The 27,874-nt window shown below is 51.9% G+C and overlaps 1 protein-coding gene across 1 annotated transcript in view; it reads left to right on the top strand.

Moving 5' to 3' along the window:
• CABIN1 (calcineurin binding protein 1) overlaps window positions 1-27,874 on the top strand; it is a gene marked incomplete at its 5' end in the record, with an annotated part of 138,899 nt that overhangs the window by 87,127 nt on the left and 23,898 nt on the right. Inside the window, 1 exon segment of the mRNA XM_021718084.1 lies at window positions 11,687-11,800. Within this exon segment, the coding sequence (XP_021573759.1) occupies window positions 11,687-11,800 (114 nt within the window).

Raw genomic sequence — 27,874 nt, 5'->3', positions numbered from 1 at the left:
CCTGCCTTGGCCTCCCAAAGTGCTAGAATTACAGGTGCGAGCTATTGCACCTGGCTCAATTTTATTTTATTTTAGATTGTTTGTTGCATGATGGTAAGGTTTGGGCTTCTATTGAGCACATCACCCAAGTAGTAAGCATGGCACCCAATAGATTGCTTTTCTTTTTTTTTTTTGAGTTGGAATCTCACTCTGTTGCCCAGGCTGGAGTGCAGTGGCACGCTCACAGCCACTGCAGCCTCGACCTGCTAGGCTCAGGCGATCTTTTTGCCTCAGCCTTCCAAGTAGCTGGAACTATAGGCACATGCCACCATGCCCGGCTAATTTTTTGATTTATTGTAGAGATGAGGTGTCACCAAGTTGCCCAGGCTGGTCTCAAACCCGTGCGCTCAGGCAATCCTCTCACCTCGGCCTCCCAAAGTGCTAGGATTATAGGTATGAGCCACTGCACCCGACATAGGTTGTTTTTCAGTCCTTTTTTTTTTTTGAGTCGTCGCCTCACTGTCACCCAGGCTGGGTTGTCCACAGATCTGGGGGACACAACTCCATGCTGTCGCTGACTAATGCGGAACCATTAACTGGCAAGCAGTTACCACTTCCCAAACACAGCTGTTTGGCTGGAGTACAGTGGCACACTTGCAGCCACCACAGCCTTGACCTGCAAGGCACAGGCAATCCTTCCACCTCGGACTTCCAAGTAGCTGGAACCACAGGTGCACACCACCATGCCCAGCTAATTTTTTGATTTATTGTAGAGGTAAAGTCTCTCCAAGTTGCCCAGACTGGTTTTGAACCCCTGAACTCAAGCAGTCCTCTCACCTCTGCCTCCCAAAGTGCTAGGATTATAGGCGTGAGCCACTGCACCCAGCATTTTTCAATCCTTATCATCCTCCTTCCCTTCCCCCTTTAGGAATCTCCAGTGTCTGTTGTCCTCATCCTTATGCCTGTGTGTACCCAGTGTTTAGCTCTCACTTATAAGTACGAACGTGCGTATTTGGTTTTCTATTTCTGTTAATTCACTTAGAATAATGGCCTCTAGGCTGCCTGCGGACCTTGATTTTAATAAACCCCAACCAGGATTGCATGTCCTCACCGCTGAAGCAGTCTTTGAGCCTGAGGGGCAATGAATGATACTTTCTTGTCCCCCAACACTCACCTGCTGGGCCCACCATTACTTTGGGCACTTTCTCCCTCCTCTGGTAGCAGCAGAGCCCACTGCAAGAGCCCTCATATGTCTCAGTGGGACGGTCACTAGCATCCGTGGTCCTGTCCACTTTGTATGTCTCCCTGTTCAGATGCTCCTTTCTAAGCAGCCTGCAGCCTTCTCCAGCTGTGGTCAGTTCTCACCAGGACCCAGTTCCCCGGTGCTGAGCTCAGACCTTTTCCTTATGCTGTTGCAGGGACCCTTCTCCAGAGACAGATGCTGAGATGGGATTTGGGGTACAAAATGTTTATTAGGGATGAGCATCTGTAGAGGTAGAAGATGCAGGATTGGGTGGGAGGAGAGTTAAGCAGGCACCTGCCCCCCAGCCTCCACTTCCCCACTCGGTGGCTTTATTTTGAGCTGGAAGGAGCCGATACACATAAGTACTTAGCATAGTGCTAGGCACAAAGTGCTAGGATTACAACGTGCTCCTCTCTTGATGAGTTTCTTATCAGTAGAAAACAGTATTTATGTCAAAGTTAGAGAAAAGTTAACAGGGTGAGAACCACAAGTCTGCCACGTTAAAACAAAAGCTATGTGGGGTCTGGTACAGGTCAGTATCCTCTATATGAAATGCTTGGAATCAGAAGTGTTTTCAATTTTGGCTTTTTTCAGATTTGGGAGTATTTGCAATATACTTACCCAGTTGAGCCATTCCTAAGTCAAACAATCTGAAATCCAAAATGCTCCAATAAGTATTTCCTTCAAGCATTATGTCAGCACTCAAAAAGTTTCAGATTTTAGAGCATCTTGGACTTTGTATATTTGGATTTGGGATGCCCAACCTGTATTTCTTCCCAGTTCAACAGGGTGCACATGCACCACTGATTGTGTGCTTTCAAGGTACAGGCACTTCAGGTCCCAGAGGTAGGGATCATGTCTCCTTCACTTTGCGTCCTGGAATCTGGGCTCAGGGTCACACAGAGCTGAGTGACATAGCCAGGCATCAACCCCAGGCAGCCTCACCCAGGGCCCAGTTGCTCCCCTGTCTCCCACACACAGGCCACACTCATGGTTTGCCATTTTGCTCTTTCCATGAATGTCCCCATGTCATTTTGATCATTCTCTGACAGTCCATGGGGTGAGTGGACCCAGTTAACCCAGCCTTCCACAGCCATCTCCAGGCTGCCTTGGGCTATCTACACCATTGACATCAATATCCTCAGACAATTCCTCACAAATGTCACACTCTTCTGTCTGCTGCGTTCCCAGGTTGGGTGTACTTGGTTTTCAGAAATGGAGGGCTGGTCTTGATCCCAAGAGAGATCCCTTAAGCAGCAGATGCTTCCTACCCACAACCTTGCTTCCGGGAGGCAGCTCTGTGTGGGTGCCAGGTGTGCCTCAGGTGGCCTCCAGTTCGATGAGCACACCCTAGACTCTGACTGTGCCCCTGGGGTGGTTCCCCCTGGCCCCTGTGTTTGCTTCAGCCAGAGACCTTTGCTGCCCACTCGTTGCCACCACCAACTTGAATGAGGGTTGTTAACACCTAGCTCCACTGAAATCCTGAACAAGACCTGCCTTCTTTTCTGAGAGGTGCTGTTCTGGGGACTAGGTGTGGTTCCACTCAGGCTTGGGGTGTCAGCTATGCTGGCAGCAGCTCGTCCACAGTTCTGGGGGACACAACTCCATGCTGTTGCCGACTAATGTGGAACCATTAACTGGCAAGCAGTTACCACTTCCCAAACACAGTTGTTTGGTAACAAACACTTCCCGCTGTGTATGTTTGACAGTGGCACATTTCTTCATAAAATTCCGCTTGTAGGCCTGGCAGTAGCATTTTCCTGTTGCCGTTTTACAGCTCAGTGGCAGAATGGAGCATCCAACGTCTGTCTTCAGAGGAGCCCAGCAGGCAAAGCCTGCCTGGAGCTGTGCATTTAACTCCTGAACCCTTAGGTCTTTCACAAGTGCCCTCAGGTGCTGCCCAGGCCTTGCAGAGAAGCTGCCTTCAGGGCATAGCCTGCCATTTGCTGAGCTGCTGTAGCAGGGCTTTTGGGGGATGGGAAGAATGTGGGCTCTGCAGCTGGTCTCATCTGGGTTGAGGTCCCAGCTCAGCACAAACTCTCGGAGGCTTACAGAGCTTTCGAATTGAGAACTTCTGCTAAATGAAAAGAATGGTGATGTTAGATATTAGTAGAATTGTGATGAACTAGATAAGGGGTAGTGTGGTGCCCAGCAGACCATGTACCACCTTCAGTCAGCAGTCTTTCTCTTTCTCTCCCCTCCAATCAGGCCCATTTCCTCGGTGTTAGCTTCCCCATGGCTCCACGCCCCTCCACTGGACCATCTGAGGGCTTCCTGCCTGGGTCATAGTTGTCAAGGGCTAGATCTGTCCTGAGGAACCCTTGATGCCTGTCTGAGGCTGTCCTCCCACTCAAGGTTGGCATTGCTGCATACAGGCCTCCCCAGGACCCCCAAGGCAGGCCTCTTGCTGGCCTGCATACTCTCTATACCTTAGAGAGAGAAGATGGCTTAGGCTGATGGCCATAAGAGCCCTAATTCTAGTTTCTGTGTCACTTACGATCTTTTGATTTTGAGCCCTGATCTGTCAGTCTATACTCACAGAAACTTGGCTCCTTGAGTCCAGGTGGGCATCCCAGGAGAGAAAGCACATGGCATTGAAGCACTTCTCCTCGTGCGGGTTCTGGCCCTCACTGATGGGGTCCAGGATGAAGGCCAAGGCATGGACGCTCCTGCCCTACTCTCCTGGTCACCTTCTGCTCAGCTGAGAGCAGAACTCCTTCGCCTCCTCCTGCTGCTGCTGTTAGGGGTCCAAGACAGAGGGACATGCGAGATGGACAATCCCTGGAGCCAAACAGGTTTGCACAAGAACTTAGACAACATGCTTCCCAATTTCAAAACTTAACCAAAAATCTATAGTAATCCAAATGGTGTGGAATATTGTTCAGGAAGGAAATATTGTCACATGGGAGAGCATGAGTGAACCTGGACGATATTATGCTCAGTTCAATAGCCAGTCACAACTAGACAAATGCTGGATGATTCCACTTATATGAGGTATAAGGGATAGCAGCTTGACTGTGATAGCAATATCAGCCCCCAGTTTTTTTGGCCCAGGACCTGGATGGGGTGAGTCCAGGCCCTGGGTTTGGTTAGAGGCTGACTCCCTGCAGTGCTGTGTGCTCAGCTGTGAGATCTCTGGAGAAGCCACAGACCTTTAACTTCAGAATCAGCTTGTGCTCTGGGGTTTGAGCCTGGGTAAAGTACAAGCCGGTTGGCTGTGAACCCCCATCCCTTGCCTGTCTGTTGTGGGTACAGTACTCCATCTCCCTGTACTACTGGCTCATATGGGGACCCATGGAAGCCAGGACTATTGTGTAGATTAAGTGAGAGGGCCCTGCTGGTCAGACAGGAGCGGGTATGAGGGGTTAATCTGCCAGGTGGTGGTATGGAAGCTGTGAGACCCAGCTTTGTTCTCACAAGCAAGTGTCCTGGGGGAGGTGGTGAGCTTCACATTCCACGCTGACTGAGCCAGGATCATGCTGATAGTGGAACCAGGTGTCACAAGGGCATGCTTACCACACAGCAAGGTTTTCCCATCTTCCTTCAACCCCTGCCCCCTTTCTGTGGATGTAAAAAGTGGCCCCTACCACAAAATGATGGTGCGCCCTACATGGCCACATGGATATCCCAACTAGCCAGGTTCTCATCAAGCTTTACTTTGTGCAGTTTGCAAAATGAGAACTTGATATCTTTCTCAGTTTAGGTATCTTGTTTATGTATTTCAAAGTCTATCTGCCACATGGTTTGAAGATTCTTCTGGGTCTTTAGGGGCCAGAGGAGGTGGGACAGGCTGCCCTAATAATGGTCTCTGCTTTCTTGGTCCTCTCTCTCACAGAGAGATGCAGATTCCCCAGTTTAAAAGGGTTTGAGCACTTTGCCAGCAGCATTCATTACCAATAAATTGTTGAAGCTTGAAAAAGAAAACAAAACTACTCACAACTGTCCCACAACCCATGACATGCAGAATCGTTTGTGTTTTAGTGGGTTCCTTCCAGCGTGTTTCCTGTGCATCTCTGCAGGTTTACTCATTCAGCATCTGTCAACTAAGTGATTGTCATGTGGCTATTTGAGGTGCTGAGATGGTTTGAGAGGTATGCTCTCACTGAGGGGATGGTGAGGAAAAGCACACCTGCTGGCAGCTAGTGATGAGTTTGGGAAGTAAAGGAAAGCTTGATAAGGGTGTGGGGGCTACTTAGACTGGGAGGTCAGGGAAGCAAGGATGTGAACCAAGTGAGGGAGCCCTGATGGCCATGAGTATATCAGGAGAGGCTTATAGGTGGACACACAGCCAACACACGTGCCTGGAGACAGGAACAGGCCTAGGGGGACTAGCATCAGTTGGAAGCCAGGGTGACTAGATAAGTGAAGAGGAAGGAGAAGAAGATATGGGTCAGAGGCTCTTGAGGGCCTGCTTTGGCAGGGAAGGAGTTGTGGTGACATCATTCTAGGTGAGGTCACAAGGTTGTGAGGAAAGAGAGGTGTCATGTGGCCTACATGTTGGAGAGGCACTGGGCTTCTCTGTAGAGGGTGAGTAGGGGTTTGCCTGCTGAAGGCCTAGCAGGACACAGATGGCTCTGTCTAACCAGCAAATCCAAAGGTTACTTAATGAAGGAGCATCTTACAGAGGCCTGAGCAGAGTAGGAACCTGTAACGGAGGAGACACACAGGACCCTGGACCAGGTGCAGTGTGCCCCTGAGGCAACCTGTTAGAGCTGTAGCCATTGGTAGCAATCCTTGTTAACCCCGCAGTGAGGGAACTCAGAGTGAATGCTCTGATCTCATGCCCTTGATCAGACCCACCCAGGAGCCTGAGGATGCATCCATACAGGTGGCAGCAAAGAGACAAGAGGAGGCCACAGTTGAGGTATCAGGAAGTGGTCTGATTCAAAATGGCTTCAGACAAGAGCTGTATCAATGGATTAGGTGAGGCGTGTGAAGGAAAGAGAGGAGTCAAGGTCAGTCCACATACATGCTCAAGTATCCTGCTTCTGTTCTGAATCTCTAATGTTGTGAATCCCCAGGTGAGATTGTCTGCACAGCCATCATGTTCGACAACGGATTTAGCTTTTCACATACACATATTTTATTCTCCTCGTAAAAGTGGCCTATGTCCCTGGGCTTATGACACACAGATGAGTCCTGTGTAGAACAGGGTTCTCCCACAAGGCACCACTGACATTTAGGGCCAAATAATTCTCTATTGTGGGGTGGGCCTGTGCCCTGCAGGCTGTTCTGCAGCTTCCTTGGTCTCTACCCACTTAGATGCCAGTAGCATTCCCCCAGCTGTGCAACCAAAAATGTCTCTAGACATTGCCAGATGCCCCTTGGGGGACAGGCCTGCACTGTATTCCATCAAGAACCACTGCCATGAGTCTCCTTCCCCAGGCAGCCCTCGGGATGGGGGCATTTTCTTTCTGTCTTTCTTTTGCCTACTTTTCTTACACACACACGCACACACACACCCCACAGATGTGTCAGATGTGTATGCATATACTTCTTTGGTTCTACTTTTTTCTTCCCATGTCTTCATAAACTCTTTGATTACATGACTTTGAATGACCATCCAGTATTCTCTTGAGGGGAGGAGGAGGGCAAGGCACAGCTGTTTTATTAACTCCTGTTTGGTTTTTTCCAAACATAGAAATTCTAAGTGTTTATGATTAGAAGGATCAAGAGTGGTTGACTTTCAATCTACCAGGTCTAGGTTTGGGGACGTTCTTGTCCTTGCTGGTGGGCATAGAGGCGACCTGGGTAGCTGGGGTGAGTCTGCCATGGGGTGCATATATTCAGCTCATGGGTGTTTCCAGCAGCCTACCAGAGTCTCCCATCGATAGCCACAAACTCCTTCCTCTGGCCCTTGGAGAACTGCACTCTGAGGACTCCCAGCCAGTTGCCTTTGGTGTGGAGAATGGGGTCATGGGTGGCTCCTCAGGCTGGTGAGGGCCTTCCCCAGCCAAGCCCTACAACCACGCCTGACTCCTCCATTTGCTGAGGAACACATGAGCACTGTCCCTGCCCCCATGCCAACACCTGAGGTGTGGCTAGGTGAAGGCTGAACACAGCTGAGGTCCACAGCCCTGGCAGCTGCCACACACTTTGGGCAGTGACTGCCCTGTGGAGCCTGCTGGTTTTGCAGAGAAGATGGTGCAACTCCAGGATCGCCGCCAGGTAGTTTGCACACCTGGAGCCAGTCACCACATAGAAATCATGGACCCTGGTCTCTCTGAGCCCCTCTCTTTACTTTGTGAGTTTGTGAGGGAGGAGGTCATTAAGTGGTAAGTAGACCATTATCATTGGTCATGGCAGAGAAACAGCCCCTGGGGCTGGAGACCCTGGGTGGGCACAGGCAGGGACATCCACCAGGTCACTCATAGAACAATGGCAGATGGTGCCTGGAATCAGGTTTGCCTTCCAGCTTCACATACCTTGGGACAGCAGGTAACCCAGGAACAGTAGCCATTTTCCCATTTCCAGTTATCAGCAGGTTTAGCCGGATCCCCACTGTGTAGAGCCCTTGATGGCTGAAGTTAGAGATGCAAGCTGCCTCCTCCTAAACCTTTGCTTCCTGTGCCTGAGAAGGGAGCCTAGGAACCTCCAGGGGTATGGCAGTCAGCCCTATGTGTGTTGTGTCAAAACAGTTGGGGGGGGATGGTGCAAGTCAGCAGGCAGAGGCTGGGAGTTGAGTAAACCTTGAGGGCATGGACTATTGCTTAACTGGCCCTGGGAAACCCAGTGCTGGCACCCTGGCCTTGGGTGGGCCCGAGCAGCCCCACTCACACCCCGTGGTTCTGTTACCCTCCTTCACCAGCCTGTTCTTGCTTTCAGACTCTCCATAGGAGGCCCTGGTCTCTCTCCTGGGCACCTGAGCTGCAGCACTCTCCTTCCCCTGTTTGGTCTCTTCATGTCTTTGCACCTCAGTCTGTTACTTTGGCCTGACATACTCTTCCTTCTCATTTTCTGAGAGCTCAGACTCTGCTCATCTTTCTTTCATTCTTCCTGTTGATATCTATTGTGCCCTTTCTATGAGTTCTATCCATACTGGTCTAGTCCCTGAGGAGCCATCAATGAACAAGTCAGACCATGTCCCTGGCCTCATAGGGCTGACAGAAGTAGGGGGGCAGCCTGCAGACCTACCTATGAGTCAATGAAGAGGTGATTGAAGGTGGCCATGGGTCTTTATTAAGGGGTGAGGAGTGCCCGGGGTCAGGTGAGATGCCACCAGGCTGAGAAACCTGCAGGGACCAAGGTAGGAGTAGAGGCAAGTGAAGCTAGAGGGCCAAAAACAAGGGGAGTGGAGAAGAGATGAGTTAGCATGTGAGTAGGTAGACTGAGGCACAGAGCTGGCTTACTGAGGGAGATGCAGCCCTAAAGTCTTCAGGCAGAGGGGCTAGAAGTTCCTTCGCTGGGGATCAGGGATGGCCAAGGTGGTGGGCAGGAGAGGACATGGAAGTACTCGTATGCTTCTGGGATCCTTCGCCCTGCTTCTCTTTAGGACCCCTCACCTTCCATTTGCCCTCTGTCACTGTAGGGCCTGTGGAACCAAAGAAGATGTGCATTGTCTGGCAAGTAGTTTTATGGGGTCTCTCCCATCCCCAGAGGTGCCTTGAGTTAGGGGCTTTGGACCAGAGGCTGGTGACAGGCTGCATGAGGTCCGAAAGAGGACTGGCTCAGTATCCAGCATACAGCCAGTGCCCAGGCAGATTTGTAAAGTGACATGCTCACCTATGTTGGACAGATTGGGAAGCAGGGGAAGACTCTCTCCTTGGAGTCCCTGTGGCCTGGACTAGAGTGCAAGGCCAACTCTGCCATGTCCTGGCTCTGGGACCTTGGCAAGCTCTTGAACTCTGAACCTCAGTTTCATCAGTAAACTGGTGATTCCATGTGATGAGGAGTTATGCTCTGCTCAATTCAGGCAGCATTGTGTCTCCTCACCTTGCCACTCTGCCAAGTAGTAGGGCAGGGTGTGTGCTGCAGCAGCACAGTGCCTCTTATAGAGGCCCAGCAAGGGCCCAACACAGTCTCTATCCCCTCCCCCTGCACCAGCCTGGCACTTGTGATTTCCTGAGCGGGTCTCTGCCCTGTCAGCTCCCATCTGGGACCTCAGATGTGAATTAACTAAAGGCTCCCATGAGCTGGCTGTATACTTTGTGCCTTAGCTGTTGATCAGATCTCTTTCTCTGGTAGGCCTGAGGGATAGCTAGAAAACACACTCTCCACCCATGCAGCATGACCAAGTTTGCGGGAGGCCAATTTGTAATCCAGTGCTTTTTGTTCTCTTTGCAAGTGCCCCAGAACCCTCTCCCACTGCCTTCTCCCTCTCTCGTCATCTGGGGGAAGGACTGACTTGGTGCAGGTATCATTGGAGAAACTGCGGAATAGTAGAAAAACAAGCTGGAGAGGAATGTGCATTTCTGTCCCACAACCATGGGGCCTGCAACAAGGTGCAGGATCTCTGATTCTCTCCACCCTGGCCCAACCAGAAGGAAGTCTTTTTTTTTTTTTTAGTTGGAGTCTCACTCTGTCGCCCAGGCTAGAGTGCAGTGGCACGCTCATAGCCACTGCAGCCTCAACCTGCTGAACCTTCCACCTCAACCTTCCAAGTAGCTGGAACTGCAGCCGCCACACCTGGCTAATTTTATTTATTGTAGGGACGAGGTCTCACCAAGGGGTTCAGGCTGGTCTTGAACCCCTAGGCTCGGGCAATCCTCTCACCTCTGCCTCCCAAAGTGCTGGGATTTACAGGCTTGAGTCACCACGCCAAGCCTAGAAGGAAGTTTTTGATGGGGCTTTATTTTCTAGGTTTTCTTAGGAAAACAATGGCTACTGTGGAGATGCTTCTTCAAGCCAGATTCTCCCATCTCCTCCCCCTGCTCTGAACTGCTGCTTCTCAAAGAGGTCTTCTGGATACTTTTTTATTACCCCCAAGGAGCCCCCAAAACAACTCTAGGGTAATTTTTCTCAGGCCGCCTGAACAGCACAGGCTTGTGCCCTGAGTCTTACGGGGTCACACAAGCAGGAGGAGAGGTTTGCCACAGCAATGAGCCCCAGTGGCCCTAAGGGAGAGGAAGAGTGTGCACAGGCTCAGACACCTGGGTGGTCTGGCCTGCCCATGCTCTGGCCTCGTAGCCTATGGTCAAAGCAGTTCCTCACTGGCTCCTCACTGCCTCACAGGCAGCCACATCTGATCCCCTCCACCTCTTTGGCAGGGTCTGGCTGCCCCGCCTGTCTGGGTTCTTGCCTCAGTGAGTCTCCCAGCCTCATAACAGCCATGTGCAAACCACTGCCCACATGTCAACTCCTCCTGGAGCCTCCCTGACCTTCTCGAACTGGGGCAAAGGTCGGTCTCCTTTGCACCCTACCTCCGTAGTCAAGTAAGCTCACCTGTGGGATTAGAAGTGCAAGTAACAAGCTGGGTGCGGTGACTCACGCCTATAATCCCAGCACTGGGAGGCGGAGGCGAGAGGATTGCCTAAGCCCATCGATTTGAGACCAGCCTGTGTAACTTGGTGAGACCTCATCTCTACAATAAATCAAGAAATTAGCCGGGCATGGTGGCACATGCCTGTAGTTCCAACGACTTGGAAGGCTGAGGCAGAAGGATCACCTGAGCCTAGCCAGTTGAGGCTGTGGTGGCTGTGAGTGTGCCACTGCACTCCAACCTGGGCAACAGAGTGAGACTCGTAAACTCAAAAAAAAAAAAAAAGTTCAAGTAACAGTCTCCTGTCCCATGAGTTTACCTGTGGCTAATTAGATCAGTGATAGACACCTGCATGAGCTGAGCCTCTCAGATCTCCCTTAGACAAGACTTTGAACCAAGTGTCACTTGAGCCCAAGGGGTTGTGACTGAGCACTGATGCAGAGCCTCTTTCCTGGGCTGCCCGAGGTCTAAGCCAGTGAGAAGTCCCCAAAGAAGGCCAAGGCAGCCAGACCCACTACTCACCCTCTAACCTTACTGCACCATAGTTCATAGTTCCCCATGGGCCTGGATTCTACCAAGAGGTCCCATTGCCCAGAGATCACCACCCTGAGCCACTGTTATCAGAGCCAGGACCTCTGAGTGTGGGACAACTGTGCACACACTGACCATGAGTCAGAAGCACTGCTGATTCCTGACAAGTCAGGGCTGCTGTTTGGACTAGTGGGGCTCCCCAACAAAGGTGGGCACTGGATCCATGTGGCCCCTTTGCAGGGTTCGTCAGCCAAAGGGTCCCTGTCAGGACCTACCTGGGCAATCTGAGGCCACACTCCTAAGTCAGCTGTACAGGCAAGAGATCAGTTCCAGAAATGCATCCCACAGCCCCGTGATCAAAGCCCATGGCAGAGCTGCTTGGAACTGCACGATCAATGTCTTCAGAGCTGCTCACGGTTTGCCAGTGCAGCCAGGAAGGAGGGGACCGCCTGCTTCCCTGTGGGCGCCCTGAGCAGCCCACACACTCACTTCCAACCTACTTCTTGTTTCCCCAGAACCTCCAGTGGGCCCGCGACGTGTTGCTAGGCAGCAGTATCCCATGGCAACAACTGCAGCACATGCCGGCACAGGGGCTCTTCTGCGAGAGGAACAAGACCAATTTCTTCAACGTGAGTACTTTGCCTTGTTGATTTCCAAGGCTGCTTGCTGCCACTGCTTTTTACTGAAGGCGTGCGAATTGACCCCCTGGGTGGGCGTTCCCAGGGCCTCAGGTTTGCAGCATTTCCGAGGGCAGGCAGGGTGGCTCAGTTTAGAGTACGCCAGACTTGGGCGTGGGGTGTGATTACTGAGCGACTTCTGGCAAGTCGCTACCCCCTCTGGGCACCAGTTTGCCCTTCTACGGGGAGAAGCATTGACAAGTTCAGCTTGTTATCTGAAGCCCCTGGTATTCTGGGTCCACATAGGCAATGGTGAGAGGGGCTCTAGGCTCAGGGTCCTGCTCCTGCTGGAGCAGCTCCTCCCACCCCTCTGTAGTCTTAGACACCTATAAGATTCTCACTGAAGCCGACTTGACTGCTTAAAAAACAAGTGTAGCCAGTGCTGGGCTTTCAGTGCCTATCCAGCCCTGATATTCTGTGTGGGATTCTTTGAGGCCTGTCTGCCTCTTGCCTCTCCTTGACACTCGCCCAGACCCAGCCCTCCCTCATTTGCAGTGCCCTGAACAGAGACAACTGGCCCCTCACTCCCCTCTACTTCCAAGTCTTCACCATCCCCTACCACTCCTCCCAGCACAGCCAGCTCTCAGCTGGGTGGCTCTGGCAAGTCACACAGCCCCTCTGAGCTTTGATTTCTTTGTATTTTCCCTGATTCCCCATTACTCATAGAGAAACTGAAGGATGAGTTGACCTAGGAGCTGAGGAAGGCAGGCAGGTCTCAGGTCTGGAGAGGTGTGACAGAGGCAGGTTCTCAGGGTGCAGGGCTGGCAGGTCCCCACTGAGATCCAGTCAGGACGTAGGAGTGTCTGGGTCTGTGACTCCTCCCTTGTCCCAGGCTGTGATCTTCTGGGGGGAGGGGGAGGGCTCCAGAGCCTAAGAGCACTATGCCTGTCCACCTTTTCTCTGTTGTTATAGACAAGCAGTAGGTGTCATCAGTAATCAATCCACATGGTACCAAGGGATTTGCTGTGAAAGAGGTGTCCTCCCACCTGCATGCCCAGGCAATAGCCTTTTCCACAGCAGCCACTGTCCTTTGTCCTGTGTGTGTCCTTCCAGCACATATCTGTCCATTTACCAGTGCAAACCAGATATACCCAAAGGGCAGAGTACACACACTTTCACCCATTATATTTTTTCACTTAACAATATTATAATAGCTGCATATTACTCTCAACATATGGATGTCCCACTGTTTACCTACCCATACCTTACTGATGGGCACTTAGATTATTTCCAGCCTTTTGTTACTACAAACAATGCTTCAGATATATATCTCCTTTCACATTTGTGGGAGTCCATTCTTAGAAATAGAATTCCTAGATCAAAGGGTTTCTGGTGCCTTTAAAGTCCTTTTTTTCTTTTTATACCATAATAATTATTACATAGAAAGTCTTAATAGACATCACCCTTCAAAGACTACACTCCCAGCTTAGGTTCATTTTTTCAGACCTCCTCAACACTCTATTGAATTTTTTGAGGGGGTGGGGTTGGAGTCTCACTCTTGTCACCTAGGCTAGAGTGCAGTGGCATGCACACAGCTACCACAGGCTCGACCTGCTGAGCTTAGGAGATCCTTCCGCCTCAGCCTTCCAAGTAGCTGGAACTACAGACACATGCCACCATGCCACTAGTTTTTGATTTATTGTAGAGACACAGTCTCATCAAGTTACCTGGGCTGGTCTCGAACCCCCAGGCTCAGACAATTCTCTCACCTCGGCCTCCCAAAGTGCTAAGATTACAGGCTGAGCCACCACGCTTGGCCTTGAGTTTTTTAATATTTGTTCCTCAGTAGGTATAAATGGTATCTATCGTGTTTCATTTATTATGAGTCAGATTAACCATGATATCATGTAAATAGCTTTAACTTCTATGCAATTTCTACTCGTGTCCATTTTTCTATTGGATTATTGGTCTTTTTTCTTATACATTAATGAAATGAGCCCTTTGTAAGTGTTTTGCAAAACTATTTTTCTGCAGTTGGTATACTAAAGTTAGAGCCAAACAAGTTGCTTAATTTCTCCTCCCTGAGTTCATCACCTTAAAAATGGGTCTGCCTTGAAGAGTAACTAGGAATCAAGTTAGATAATGGGGTGATATCCCTAACACAGGATCTGGCACATAGGAAGCACTCGAAGATAGTTTCTCTCCCTCCTTGTTCCCCCTACCTTTGGTGCTGTGCCCTTAGAGACTACACAGTGATGTTGGAAGGAGAAGCCCAACCTCCATGTCTTCCTCATAGGTTAACCACTCAGCCTTTCTAATTATGAAGTTAAGGAAGCTGGCCCCTCAGATGCCTGCTTCCTCGTGACACATCCACACTGGCAGCCAGGTGCTCTGGGCCCCTTTCTCATTGAAATTGCTCTCCGCCCCTCCTCCTGGGTTTCTGGGATCTTCCAAAAATGAATCCTGCAGAAAGGTGGTCTGCAGCTGTGCCTGTGGGAGGGAAGACTAGTGCACAGTCCCTTATGGGGCTGGCACACAGGTATCACCTCCCTGCAACTAGAAGCCTCTGCAAATCTGAGCCACCCCAGCCTGGTCTCGGTGTTGTGGGTGGTTTTGTCTCTTTTAGGTCTGCAGTTCCTCCATGCTTCCCAGTGATCTGATGCTTTCACCACCCTCGGGGCTCCTTCCCAGCCTCCTCTGCTTTCTTACCTCTTCTCTTTGGAGGTGGGTTCGGGCTCCTTGTACTCCAAAAGCCATACCTGGCACCTAGTGTGTCAACAAATGCTGAGCAGACCCCTGAGCACACTCAGCACATGAGTCTGTGCAGCATATTTCCCAAGTGAGGAAACTGTATACTAGCACATTTATGAAGGAGCACTCAGGACAGCCTTCCACTGAGTCTGCTGGTTGGGCCATGTCTCTGGCAGATGGGTTGTAGGGCTGGCTCACTTCCCTTTCAACGTGCTCTGGGGTTTACTGCCTCTGGTGGAGGCTGGTCCTTGTGAGGAGGTGTAGGTGAGGTGAGGTGTAGATGAGGGTAGGGGCATCAGCACACTGACCTGCTGTCCTTCTAAGCCCACTATCCTGGGTCACCCACACCCAGCCCTGGTGTTGCTCACCCAGCTGTCTGGACAGCTCCCTTATCTGTGGGACCTGGGCAGGGGACTCTTATTATTTTTTAATGACAGTGTTTGAAAATCTGTGGGAGTTGTTATTTAGGAAAAACTCAGCTTTTACTCTGCTCTCACACCAACACAGACAGAAGACTTATGTGATGAAATGTGAGGGATTTCTCCCCACCAACAAGCAAGCAGTCAGTTCTGCAGCAGACACTAGCTGGGAGTCCCCTAATTCAATTTAATTCCAACACTCTGTACCTAAAGATAATGACAGATCCCACAGGTTAAGGGCTCAGTATTCAAAACTTCACCTTATTCAAACACCACTTGCAAGTCCAGGCCTCTGAAATGTCTGACCAACCAACTTCAAGGTGAGGTTCCCCATGACCCCCACTTTGGATTTGATTAATTTGCTGAGTGACTCATAGAACTTAGTGAAACACATTTACTGGTTTATTATAAAGTATATTACAGAGGATATGGAGGAAGGAGTGTGGAGCTTCTATGCCCTCTCCAGGCAAGCCACCCACCAGGAACCTTCATGTGTTCAGCTGATTTCAGAGGCATGATTGGAGCATTAACAACTGTGGCAGAATGTGATTGAACAAAATTATGATCTAAACCCAATAATGCCTATCTAGATTCTTCTTGCCCTCTACAGCATTCCTTCCTCCAGGGTATAGGACAGGACCCTCTCTGGAGTGAGGGTCTTATGACCCACAGTCAGATTAGAGTCCTTCCCTCAGCAGGTAAAAGGAGGGCAGGAGAAGATATAAGAGATTCTGTTTGTTGTAATAGGGCTGTGGGAGTTATGAACCAGGAAACATGGATAAAAAAACACATGAGGGGGAATCCAAAAAAACCAGACTTATCTTTTGGAGGGTGGGCCCTTTGTAATACATTCAAAATTTGCTCCTTTGGATCAAATGGTCAACCAAAGTTTTGTGGGGTTTGGGGGTTTTTTGGGGGTTTTTTGAGTTGGAGTCTGACTCTATTGCCCAGGCTGGAGTGCAGTGGCACACTCACAGCCACTGCAACCTCGACCTGCTGGGTTCAGGTGATCCTTTTGCCTCTGCCTTCCAAGTAGCTGGAACTACAGGCGTGAGTCACCACACCCAGCTCATTTTTTTATTTATTGTAGAGACGAAGTCTTGCCATGTTGTCCACATTGGTCTCAACCCCTTGGGCTCAGGCAATTCTCTCACTTCCACCTCCCAAAATGTGGGATTACAAGCGTAAGCCACCATGCCCAGCCAACCAAAGCTTTTATCTGGAAGTTTTAAGAAGGTTGGGTCATGATTTGCATAAGAAACGTCTCAAGTTGTGGCAAACAGGTAACTGGTTCTTCCACCATGACAGTGTACCTATCCACTCCACACTGTGTGTTCAGCGGTTTTTGACTGAAAGCAGCATGATTCCCATGCCTCACCCTCCCTATTCATCCAAGAAAACCCTTTTTTTTTGGTTTCCCTGGATGAAAAAAATCCTCAAAGGGAAACATTTTGCCCATATGGAAGAGGTGAAACAACAGCAGAAGCACTAAAAGGGCATACAAATTGATGAGTTCAAAAACTGTTTTGAGCAGTGGAAAAAGCATCTCAATAGATGTATTGCTTCAAACAGAGAGTACTTTAAAGGTGACTGAAATTTGAACATGTAAGAATACACAATTTTAATAAATTTCAGATTTTTGAGGGCCCTCTTCGTGTGTTTGTATTTCATATACATCATAATCTTACAGTCATGTAAGACCACATTGTCATTGCCAACAGTTCAGACACATAGTAGAGCCCATACCTCCTTGTCTGCCCACCCCCAGGTGTTGCACCCTTCTCAGAAGTGCTTCTGTGAGCAGCCAGGCTGTTCTCTTTTTTCGGGTATGCATATACAAAAACAGGTTTGTCACGCGTCTTTTAAAAATATGTGTGTGTGCTTTTCGACAGCTTGCTTTTTTTGCCGACACTAAATCTTGGAAAAAGTTCCTTATGAGGGGTCAGGCTGTCTTACTCCCTGTAGCTGCTTCCCAGCGTCCTTCGGTGGACACATGCGTGGGCCCAGTCTTTGTTCTCACAGCCTCTGGATGCACGCATCTTTGTGCTGTTGGCCATGTTTCTCTTTGAGTCACCTGGTCTAGTCTAGCCTGACCTAGAGGAGATGCTTACTCAAGTATTTGTGGATTAATTCCATTCATTCCTTTCCCCCAGTAGATGGTCTCTAAGCTTCTCCTGGTCCAGCCAGTGCTGGATACTGTGGGAGACAGGGAGATCCTTGGCCCTGGCCACAGGGTGCTTGAGGCATACAGTAGAGCACTGCATGCATAGCTCCATGGCAGGGCTTCTGTAGGATGCTGCAGGGCACATGGTGCTCCTCAGCCAGAAAGGAGTCAGGAAAGGGAGGCCAAGCGCCTCAGGAGCGCTTCACAGTCTGGGCCACTAACTGCACATTTGTGGGGAGTGAGAGGGGCTAGAGGAAGGGATGGGTGCTAAGGGACGAGTAAGTGGGACCTCGGCTCCTGTGTTAGCTTTCCTGATGGGAACTCATTGCACATGGGACCGGTGTACAGCTGAATGGCCCCGTGGAGATACAGCTGACTGTGTAGCAGGGCTCAGCAGTGTGATGGGGTTTGAGGAGAAGTGAGGGAGAAATGAACCCGGCAAGTCTCCAGTCCCACTGTTCCACACAGTGACTGAACCAGCATCTACAGAGGGACCAATTCCCCACCCTTGCCCTTTTCCTGCCCCCAACCCTCATCTCTGCCATGGAAAATCACAGTTCTTAGGCTGTTAGCCCAGCCTGTCAGAGCTCTAAGGCTAAGGCTCGTGCTGCAGGAGAGGCTGGAGACCCCATTATACCAGACCTCTCCCACCAGGCAGAACATTCTAGTCTTTGCCAAAACAGAGCCAGAGTTGTTGGTTGAGGACCTGACCTGGGCACTGTTGGCTATCCTTTTGCAGTCTGAGGAAGGACTGGCAGGAGGCGTGTGGTGGAGTGATTCACAAGTGGCTCCTCAGACCAACCGTGTAGGGCAGGAAGCCCAGGGAAAACACAGAGGCTTGGGTGGGAGGCATTGAGGGTGGGGCTGGACCTGCAGTATAGGACCCCTGCAGCAAGGACGAGGCCCACATGTGCTGCACAGAAGGAGGAGAGAGGGGCCAGGAAAGCAGGCACCAGACTGTGTGGTAGGTGCTGCCAGGTGGCTCCTCATACCGCAGAGACTAAGGGCTTGTCTCCAGGTGCCCAGAAACTTCTGAGGCTCCCCATACAGGCATGGACCCCTCTGGGAAGACAGGCCTGCACGGGTCGCAGCCAGGCTGCTTTGTCCAGGGCGAACATCTCTCTATATATTGTAGTTGATTCAGAAACGTTCCCATAGTAACTAGCGATGGCTCTCCATCCTTCCCCAAAAGGCTTGCTTATTTTAGCAGACAAGGTTTTTTCTTGTTTCAACCCAGTTTCTAGCCTCTGAAAGAAGCAAAGGGAGCTGAGGGCTAGGCTGGCACTGCCTTCTGCTTCCAGGCCTGCACAGGGCAGGCAGTGGCTGTGGCCTGAGTCTGAAAGGCAGAGAGAGATGCTGGTTTTTGTGGCTGCCCTGCAGGTGGTGTCTTCTCCATAGCCATTCCCATCCTATATGGGATCTGTCTGCTGCTCAGATGGGCAGCCCCTGGGCCTCAGGGTCACTGAGAAGAGCACACAGGGCATAGGCAGGCTCAGCTCCTGGCCATTCCATCCCTTACTCAACCTTCACCAGCGCAGGACTGCCTATAGTCAGAGTGGTCCCAACTGGTGGACGAGAGCTTTTGGCACACACTTGGCATGCTGAACAACTCACCCTTAGGCCTGGAGACTGGCCTGCACAAAGACCTCAAGGCCTTTCTGTGGATCCCAGTGGCCCTCAACTGATCCCAGAGGACAATGCTGGGATGTAACTGGAGCAGGGAGTTGGGGAAGCCCTGACTTATGCCTGGTTGGGGACCTTCATGATCTCAAGACCCTGCTCTGGCTTGAGTGGAGCAACCCGAGGTGTGGACAGTGGTCTTAGCCACTATATAGGCCCCTTTCTGCGCAGCCTGGCCCACTGATTGGTGCTTATGGATGCTGGTTGAGCATCCTCTTTCTTGGTCACTGCCTTACAATACTCCACTGTCTGACTGTCCTGGCTTGTCTGCTGCCCTCTTCTTAGGGGAGAGGTGGCTTTTGGTTCTGCACTATTACAAAAACCACTGCTTTCTCTGGTCTCCTTCCTCACACATGCAGGACAAATGCCTGGAAGTGGAGGCAGTACACGAGCCCTCACACTCGGTGCTTCCACACATGCCACCCCTTCCCAGCACTCAGAACCACGGGTGACTTTCATTTTGGCCACCTGTGGAGTATGCCGAGGAACCCCAGGTGGTTTCAGTGTATGTTTCCCAGGTGACTGGGGAGCCTGAGCCCCTTCCCACACCTGGGGAATGTCTTCTTTGTCCAGGCTCTCACACTGTCTCTTCTACCTGGGGCTGTCACACAGGCCCAGGTGATTCTGTTTGTCCATACTCTGTTGCTTAAATTGATGGGAGATGCAGTTGTCGTGAGCCATCTTTGTTTCATTAAAGCATTTGTGCTCTGTGCCGTCCCACCCCTAGAGTCTGAGTGCTCACTGAGAGCTTTGATGTGGTCTTGTGGAGAGGAAGGGCCCTGCTGGTTGGGCATCAAGAAGTGGGTGTTCGTCTCCACCCAGTTTGATACCCCACACCAACCAGAGCTGAGAGGAAGGAGAGAAGGTGTCCAAAGCCCCTGGCACTTCATTCTCAGCAAGAATCAGTCACGTTCATTCTATTCTAACTTGCTACCAGTTGGTTGTGACCTTGGAGGAGTCCCTCTTCTCCCTAGTGAGCAGGTACCAAGTGTTCAGGTGTAGCAGACCCACCTTCCAGGCCGGGTCTCAGCAAGTGCCTCTCCCTCTCAGGAGGAGGCCGTTGGAGGCCAGCAGATCCAGGCACTTCAGGCGGGGACCTCATCTAGCACAGCTTTGCTATTGCCCTCCCGACATTTCCCACTGGCTCAATGCCCAGCAGGCAGAGCATGCCTAGTGACTGTGAATTCCTCTTGCCTTCAAAAGTTCCCTGGAATAAATAATTGCGAAGCAGCAGCCCCACAGTGAGGGAAACAAGCATATCCCAGCATTCAGAAACACAACCATGGCCAGACCTCACGGTCCATGCCTGCAACATCTGCCTCCTGTTGCAGGGCCAGATCTGGTGTCACCTCTGCTGCCAGCTCCAGCCTGACTTCCCTTTCATCCCTCTGGCTCTCAAGAGGCACCATGCCTGGTGGGCCTGTGGGCAGCCCCTGCCCTCAGAAGCCAGCCCCAAGTTCAGAGCCTGTTGCAGACAGATATCAGTAAGACCAAGGCATGACCTAGGGAAGAGATGTTGGACCCTCAATCCCTAGTGCCCCACTCTACCACAGGTGGCCAGCAGATCCAGGCACCCCTAGCAGGTAAACAAGCCCCAGGACTATCAGCACAGGGCATTCCTGCCCATCCTCTCTGATGGGGCCAGGGAACATCGGAATGGAAGAACTGGTATGTAATAGCCCCACTTCTTTCCCCAAATCAGTCTCATATCACCTTCTCTCCACTCAGGAACAGTTGAGACCACTTCTCATTCCACCTCTGCTTGTCCCTCTGCCCACTTCAAGGATCATAACGCCCACCATATGCCAGGCCCTGGGCCAGCTGCATTGTCAACAAGGGCTGAGATCCACAGGCCAGTCCACAAAGCTAGCTCATTAGTCCCTTTTCCACAAAGGTGCCAAGAGGTAAAGTGACTTGTCTGGGCTCCCATGACCCGTCTGTGCTGAAGGAGGCATGTGAACCTCGTTCTGTGTAGCACTGAAGCCTATTCAAGGTGGCCAGCAACTTCAAGGAGGGATTGAGGAAAGAGAGCCAGGGACCTGCTAGTTCCTACACTGAGATTAGTCCAGCTGTCCCAGGCAGGAATGTTACCAAATGGCCCATTGGCTGGATAGGGAGGATGGGGTGGCAGTGGACAGGGCAACATGGGCATCTAACCCTGCCCTAGGAGGTGAGGCTGGGATTCCAGGCCGAGGTGGGGCCAGTAGCTAGATCCAGGTGTCAAACAGGGCTTTCCTGGGGGGCTGGGAGTACACTGTTGCTAACATGGGCCCCAGGGCTGTTTGGTGTAGCCCTGAGTGGCTGGCTGCCTGGTTGTGCCTCTTCTCCATGGTATCCTCCCAGACCCCTTCAGGGCTGGGGCCCTCACCTACTAGTAGGGCTGGCATCATGGGGATAGGGGCGAGTGGGCAACCCTGGCACCAGTTTATAGAAACTACAAGTTATAACCCTGAATTATACCCCACATCTTTGTAATAATAAATAAAATTTTAAAAAGAAAGAAACTACAAGTTAATCCCCTCCACACTTCAACCTCCCTGTGTGGTATCTTGCCTGGCATTCTGTTGCCCCTCCTGCGCACAGGCCTGTGACCTCCTCAGTGCCATCCTCAGGCCTGCTCAAATTGCTCATGGGGGCCATTTTCACAGTTGGGCTTCCCTCACAGGTGTTGCTGTGTTTTCTGTGTCACAGTGCAGCCCAGCTTTCTCCAAGCTCAACCCCCAGCCCTGCCTAGGACCTATCTCCTCCAGCAAGTGTTAGGCCCTGCCTGAGCCCCTGCAGAGATACTTTTGTACATGTGCTTTTGGAGGCACCCAGTCCTGAATAAGCCCTCACTCCATCATGTGAAGGTGAGCAGACAGTGTGAGAAAGACAGAGCAGGCTAACATTAGAAGATGTGCCTGCAAAAGACAGAGCAGGGCCAGGCTTCCAAGCAGAAGATGCAACATGAGCCACAGTGTGGGGCACAGCCAGTGCCATGTGCATACCAGGGAAGGCCACGCTGAGCCACGGGGTGCAGGATATGGGGGATTGACTGGCTGACTGGCCACTGCTGGGCCCTGCCTTTCTGGGTCAGGTGTAGGAAGAGGGGCTGGAGATGAGGAGTATCTTCTAGACATCCTACCAGCTGCCATGAATGCACTGGAGGGTCCAGGCTGGGGTAGGGGCAGCCGGAGCACTGCCAACCCACCATTCCCCGGGATTTCAGACTGCTGCCCTCAGTGTTTCCATACACTGTGGCCGGTTGGATCCTTGTAACTCATGAGGTTTACGTCGTGACATTGTCCCTGCCTTACAGATGAAGAAACTGAGACTCAGCCACACAGCAAGTTGGTGCCCTAGCTAGGATTCGAGGGTTCTGAGCCAAGACCCAGGGCTCCCATATACTGATGGGATGATGGCAGGGAAGTAAGGATGGGGAGCATGGGAGGACTAAGGAGGTGGGGTGGGGGCCAAGCTCTTGTGCTCAGCTCTGCCTTGAGGCTCTAGGTCCACCAACCATACCATGTGTCTCTGCTCAGTGTGCCACACGTGTGTGGGCCTGGGTCTATGTGCATCCTCCAGGGGAGAGGCACCAAGACACCTCTGAGAAGCAAGCAGCACCTCAGTAGAGGCTGCCACACAGCAGAGATGCATGTAGGGCCATGCAGGGATGGGAGGGTGCTACTTCTTGTCCCCATCTCCCCCAAGGGTGGTCTCACCTCCTATGCCAGTGTCATGTGGTTCTCGGAAGAAATTGGGATTGACTGTGGCTTTTCCTTTTCCCCCATGAGAGCAAGCCACCTGTGACTGTGGATACCCCACTCTGGCTGGTGGGGGAGTGGGCAGGGCTTTTGCCCCAGCCTTTACCTTGGTGGCTATGAGCTAAGCAGGTCACCTGACCTTACTGAGCCACCTCTTCCTCATCACTAAGATCACCTGAGAAATGCAGCCACGCGGTACCATTGTCAGGGGATTAAAGGAAACCCAGTATGTCACAGTGGGAATCAGAGGACAGAAGAGAAAGGAAAAAGTTTAAATTGAGGAAATGGGAACTACTTGGCTGTAAGTAGGAATTGCTGCAATAGCACTATTTTTAGCATTGCTGAGATGATCTATGGGCCAACTGCACAAGCCAAGTAAACAAAAAAAAACACTTCAAGTTCTCCAGGGAGAAAAGTCCTGTTTTTAAGAGTCTTAAAAGGATTAGCAGACTTGTGTGGATTCTAAGCTTCTCTTCAAGCTCACCTTCCTTCTCATATCCTGGGCTCTACAAGCTTTGTGGAACTTCACAGCTTCTGGCTTGCACAGCCTGTTTTGGGACTGGAACAGGTGCAGAAGGCTTGCCTCTCCCATCCCTGCCTCCCGTCTGGAAATGGGCGAGCCTGAGAAGCTGAGGTGCAGCCCGAACAAGGCCACAGGATGCCCAGACTCCTACCCTGATAAGACCACAACACAGTTAGAAGTTCTTGCTAGGGTAGGCACTTGCATTCACTGCTAGAGTTAAAAAATTATAAGTGGCTGGGCATGGTGGCTCAAGCCTGTAATCCGAGGCAAGAGGATTGCCTGAGCCTGCAGGTTCAAGATTAGGCTGGGCAACATGATGAGGCCTTGTCTCTACGATAGATCAAAAAATTAGCTGGGCATGGTAGTGCGGGCCTGTAGTTCCAACTACTTGGAAGGCTGAGGTAGAAGGATCGCTGGATCCTAGCAGGTCGACACTTGGGTGGCCGTGAGCATGCCATTGCACTCCAGCCTGGGCAACAAAGTGAGACTCCAACTTAAAAAATAATATTAACAATTAAATATGAGCAACCTTTAGCCTGCTGACCACTGGTATAAATTCTTTTCTGACCACTGGAGACAGTTTTTATCTCCAAATGTGGATTCAGAATTGTGACAAAGCCAGAGTGCTCAGGCAGAGGAAGATGATTACTTAAGCCCTTAGCATCTATGATCCCTCTGAATCCTATGAGAGTCTTACAAGGAAGTATAGAAGCCCCTGCAGACAGAGCAGCCATTACTTGCCCAAGACCGCAGAGCCCAGACTGGGAACCCACCTCCTTTGGGCTGGCCTCCATGCCAGAGCTTCTGCCCAGCCTCTCAGGAGTGCTGCTATTTTTTTCCCCAGTGGGACAGCGGTGTTTGTATATACATTCACCATGACCTCAGCCCACAGCCCCTTCGCCCCTAGCTGCTCTGGGTGTTCAGTCAGGAGCTTGCTGTTTAACATTCCTGAAGAGAAGAACAGTTTTCAGCATGGACTTCTTTTCCCACTGTGAATGTTTTTAAAGGTTTTCCCTGGAATAAATGTGCCAGTGCATCTTTCTGAGACCTGTGCTTGACTGCTCAGCTTGGACAGAGCCTTGTGCTATCTGCATTTTGTCCTCCCAGGATACTGCTCCAGGCAGAGGCGTGGAGCAAGGCTTTGGAAAGTGTGGCAAGCAGGCAAGGAGAGGCTGCAGGAGGGCTGTGGCTACAGAGACTGCAGGACATGGCACAGGCAGGGGCTGTGAGTGTCCCATCTCAGGACTGGGAGGGTAAGAAGGTGCCCTCTTAAAGAGAAGACTTGTCAGTGCCACCTCTGCCCTGTCCACTCAGTCCACAGAGCACCAGGCGCTCACACCACATGGGCATTGGCCATGGAAGCCCAAGTAAGGGGCCCAAGCAATGTCTTCTTTGATGACACTGTTTGCAGTTTCTCTAATAGAAGAGTGTCCCTGTGAGGGCTCCCATCCTCTGCTGTGCATGTCACCACCAGGGTTCCCCTGTGTGGGACCTCATGGTAGGAGCCTCTGTAGATGTGGTGGGGCTTATAGACTGCAGGAAGGGCTCAGAAGACCAGGACACCTGGTCCAAGTTGAGCCTGATCCTCAGATCTTCACTATGTTCCTGCTCTGGGATCCTCCTTTCAGAGTTTAGTCCTGCTCTTGACTTCCTTCTCGGCCCCTTGGACCTTAGCTTCTCCACCTCCAAAGGTGGACCAATCAGATGAGGTCAGTGGTTTTCCAGCCCCTTTTCCAAAAGAAACCTTTCTCATATGTGGGGATGGAAAACAGTTGAAAGAGCAGCTATTCCAGCAAAGGCAGGAAGGGCAGGCCCCGCCCACTCAGGCTGCACCCCCACCCCAGCCCAGACTTCTGGGAAGGCTGTGGGCTTCCTCTCTGCCCTGTCACCAGCTGCTGTTCCAGAGAAGGCCCTCCCTTAGCTTAGTGGCCAGGCCTCTTTTCTGGGGTTGCTTCAATCTGGGAATTTGTCTCCTCCCTTTCTCTCCCTTTTTCTCCCCTCCTTCCTCTCTTCACTACCCTCCCCTTTTTTCCTACTTCTCCAATTTGGAAAGTTTGACCAAGTTGCTTCTGAGAGAACTGCATTGGGATTGAAATTCAAACCAGGGCTCAGTGCTCCTCAAGCCCCTGCCTGGTTACTATGGTGACAGACTGTGGCCAACAAGTACTCCTGAGGGCCAGGAACTGCCAGGAGGAGCAGGCCAAGAGCTTCTTCATACATGTGGGTCTCTGTGACATAAGTTCTGTCCCTACCTGTGAGCCATAGGAATGAGCACTGTGACTAGCCTCACCCCACGGCCTGCCTAGGAGGCTTTGGACAAGCTGATCCATGTTTGTAAGGCTCGGTTTCTTCATCTGCAAAGTGGGGTTGACCAGACCCACCTCAGAATTATGGTGATGATCATATGAGAACACTCATGTTACTGTCATGCTCCCAGAGCCTGCTCACTATACACACAACAATGTGTATGTACAGCGCACAACAACGGCCATTGTTTCAGGGTAGCCATTTATGTGGGAGGGAAAGGACCTTGTGGATAAAGGCACACAGGTGGCGGGACTCACTGAGGTTGAAGGGAGAGGGGGAGACGGACTTCCAGAGAGCTACACGCTGAACAGTTTCTTCTTGGCCAGGGTGTGATGAGCACATGTTCTTAACTTCCTTTGGTCCAACTTGATCTTGCAGGAAGTAGGTAAAGTATGAAGTCATGAGCTGTGCGAGGCATGGGTGTTACTTTGACAACTAGCTCTGGAGCCAGCTAGGCCTGGGGTGCAGATCCCATAGTGGCCTTACTGCTGTGTAACTCTGTGCCAGTGCCCAGCATCTCTGAACCTGTCCCCATGTGGGTCTGTCAAATGGCTATATGAATGTAGATGGTGAGAGACTGTTGTGTCGTGAGCAATATGCAGTTTTAGAATCATTGCTTGAGATCCCAACTGTAGAATGGGTGCAGTGCCTCCTTCCAGACAGGACAGCAGCCCTCCCTGAGCTCTGCATAGCTGCTCATGGGCTGGGGACAGGGGTACTGCTGATGTTCTTGGAATTCAGAGGTTTGGGTAGGGGGTATCCTGAGACCTTCCAGGGGCCCCTTGTCTTCCTCACACAGCCTTGGGGTAGCTTGTGCTCGTGTGTCTCTTCCCTACAAGTGAGTGACCTCTAGGAACCCAAGGCTGCTGTTTCTGTGTCCCCAGCAGCAAGCCTAGTGCCTGGCAGGGAGAAGTAACCCTCAAGGGGGTGCTGAGACACTGCCCCTGAGCCTTCTCTGTCAGGAAAGAAGGGAGGAGGGCAGAAACTACAACATTACCCAGGGCAGAGAAGCAGGTTGAACTTGGAACTGATTTGGCAGGGGCACAGGTAAGCCTAGAAATGCTGGCTTCAGGAAGCAGCCTGGGGATAGGCCAGGTAGAAACTAGCTAGCTCCGAAAGATGTCACTAGGACAGGGGCCAGATGGACCTGAGGCCCCTGGGTGTCTGAGAAAGGAAGATATGGGTAAGGAGGGAGATCTTGAAGCTAGGTGGTAAGAAAAACTTGCGGGGTGTGGGGGGCTTCAGGCCAGTGCTTGGGGCAGCACCTCTCCTGTCTAGCCCATGCAGGTTGGCCTGTCTCTGCCTTTCCTCAGCTGAAGCAAGAGAAGCAGCCAGGAGTTGATGGATAGTCCCCCTGAAGCATACCCCACAGGAAATCAGGGAGGAAGATACTCTGTACACACTGGAGCTATGGGTGCGGGGCATGGCTGGATGCTCTGGGGTAAGGCTCTGCCCTTCTGAGCTCATTCCACATCTGTAGAATGGGTGCAGTACCTCCTTCCAGACAGGACAGCAGCCCTCCCTGAGCTCTGCAGAGCTGCGCATGGGCTGGGGACAGGGATACTGCTAATGTTCTTGGAATTCAGAGGTTTGGGTGGGGGGTATCCTGAGACCTGCCAGGCTTCCACCCATCCCTGCCACTCCCACCCCTTAGCCCAGCATCTTGTCCCTGACCCTCACAGCCCAATTGGAAAATGAGATCCCTTCCAGCTGTAAAGCCCACTAGGGGACCACCAAGGCAGCTCTTTTCTGCCCTTTCCCTCGAGGACGTTACTCCAGAGGACTTCACTCCAGCCACTTCCTACTGGCTAACCAGAAAGGCAAGGACAGCTAGGGTGTGGTCGTATCCCCCACACACCTACTCCTCTGTCTGCCACAGGGCACTACTGGCACAACTCCAGGGGGCGCTGTCACATAGGTGCCGCGCAAGGCGGGGACAGCCCCCACACGTAGTTGGCCGCTGCGCTCCTGGCTGCCCTCCACCGCCCGTCGAGCCGCCCAGTCCCACAACTTCCTGCGGTGAGGGCTGCGCCGCTTTCGCCCCGCGGTGCATCCGCAGCCCACCGCCGACCGGGCCCTGGGTACCCGCGAGGATTGGCCCACGAAAGTCAGTTGCGCGGCTGGGCTCAATTCCAGACGAGCGCCGGCGCCCGTCCCGCTCGGCCCGCCCCGCCCCAGCCCGCCGATCGCGAGCCTCCGCGGCCATGGCCCGGCGCCCGCCCTAGCGCCACTAGACAGATGCCACGGCTGAGCCGGCGGGTAGGACTTGGCGGGGAGTGGGGCCGCGCGACCGCCTCGCCTCTGCCTGCCTGGCCCACCACTACCCTGCGCTTTGGCTCAGTCCCCCGGGTGGGCGCTGGCGACTGCCCCTGCCCCTGCCCCTGCCCATCGAGCGCGGCAGGAAACCCGCGGGCTGTGGTTCCCCGGCGCCCTGCGGAGGAAGTCGGCGGTGCGGTGCAGAGCTCCAATGCCCGGGCCGGGCCGGCGCCCTGCTCAGCG

The sequence above is a fragment of the Carlito syrichta genome, unplaced genomic scaffold, assembly GCF_000164805.1.
Source record: "Carlito syrichta isolate Samal-C Ts95f unplaced genomic scaffold, Tarsius_syrichta-2.0.1 Scaffold311810, whole genome shotgun sequence".
NCBI classification, from domain to species: Eukaryota; Metazoa; Chordata; class Mammalia; order Primates; family Tarsiidae; genus Carlito; species Carlito syrichta.
The sequence above is the reverse complement of the archived record's forward strand: the minus strand, read 5'-3'. Positions and strand labels throughout refer to the sequence as shown.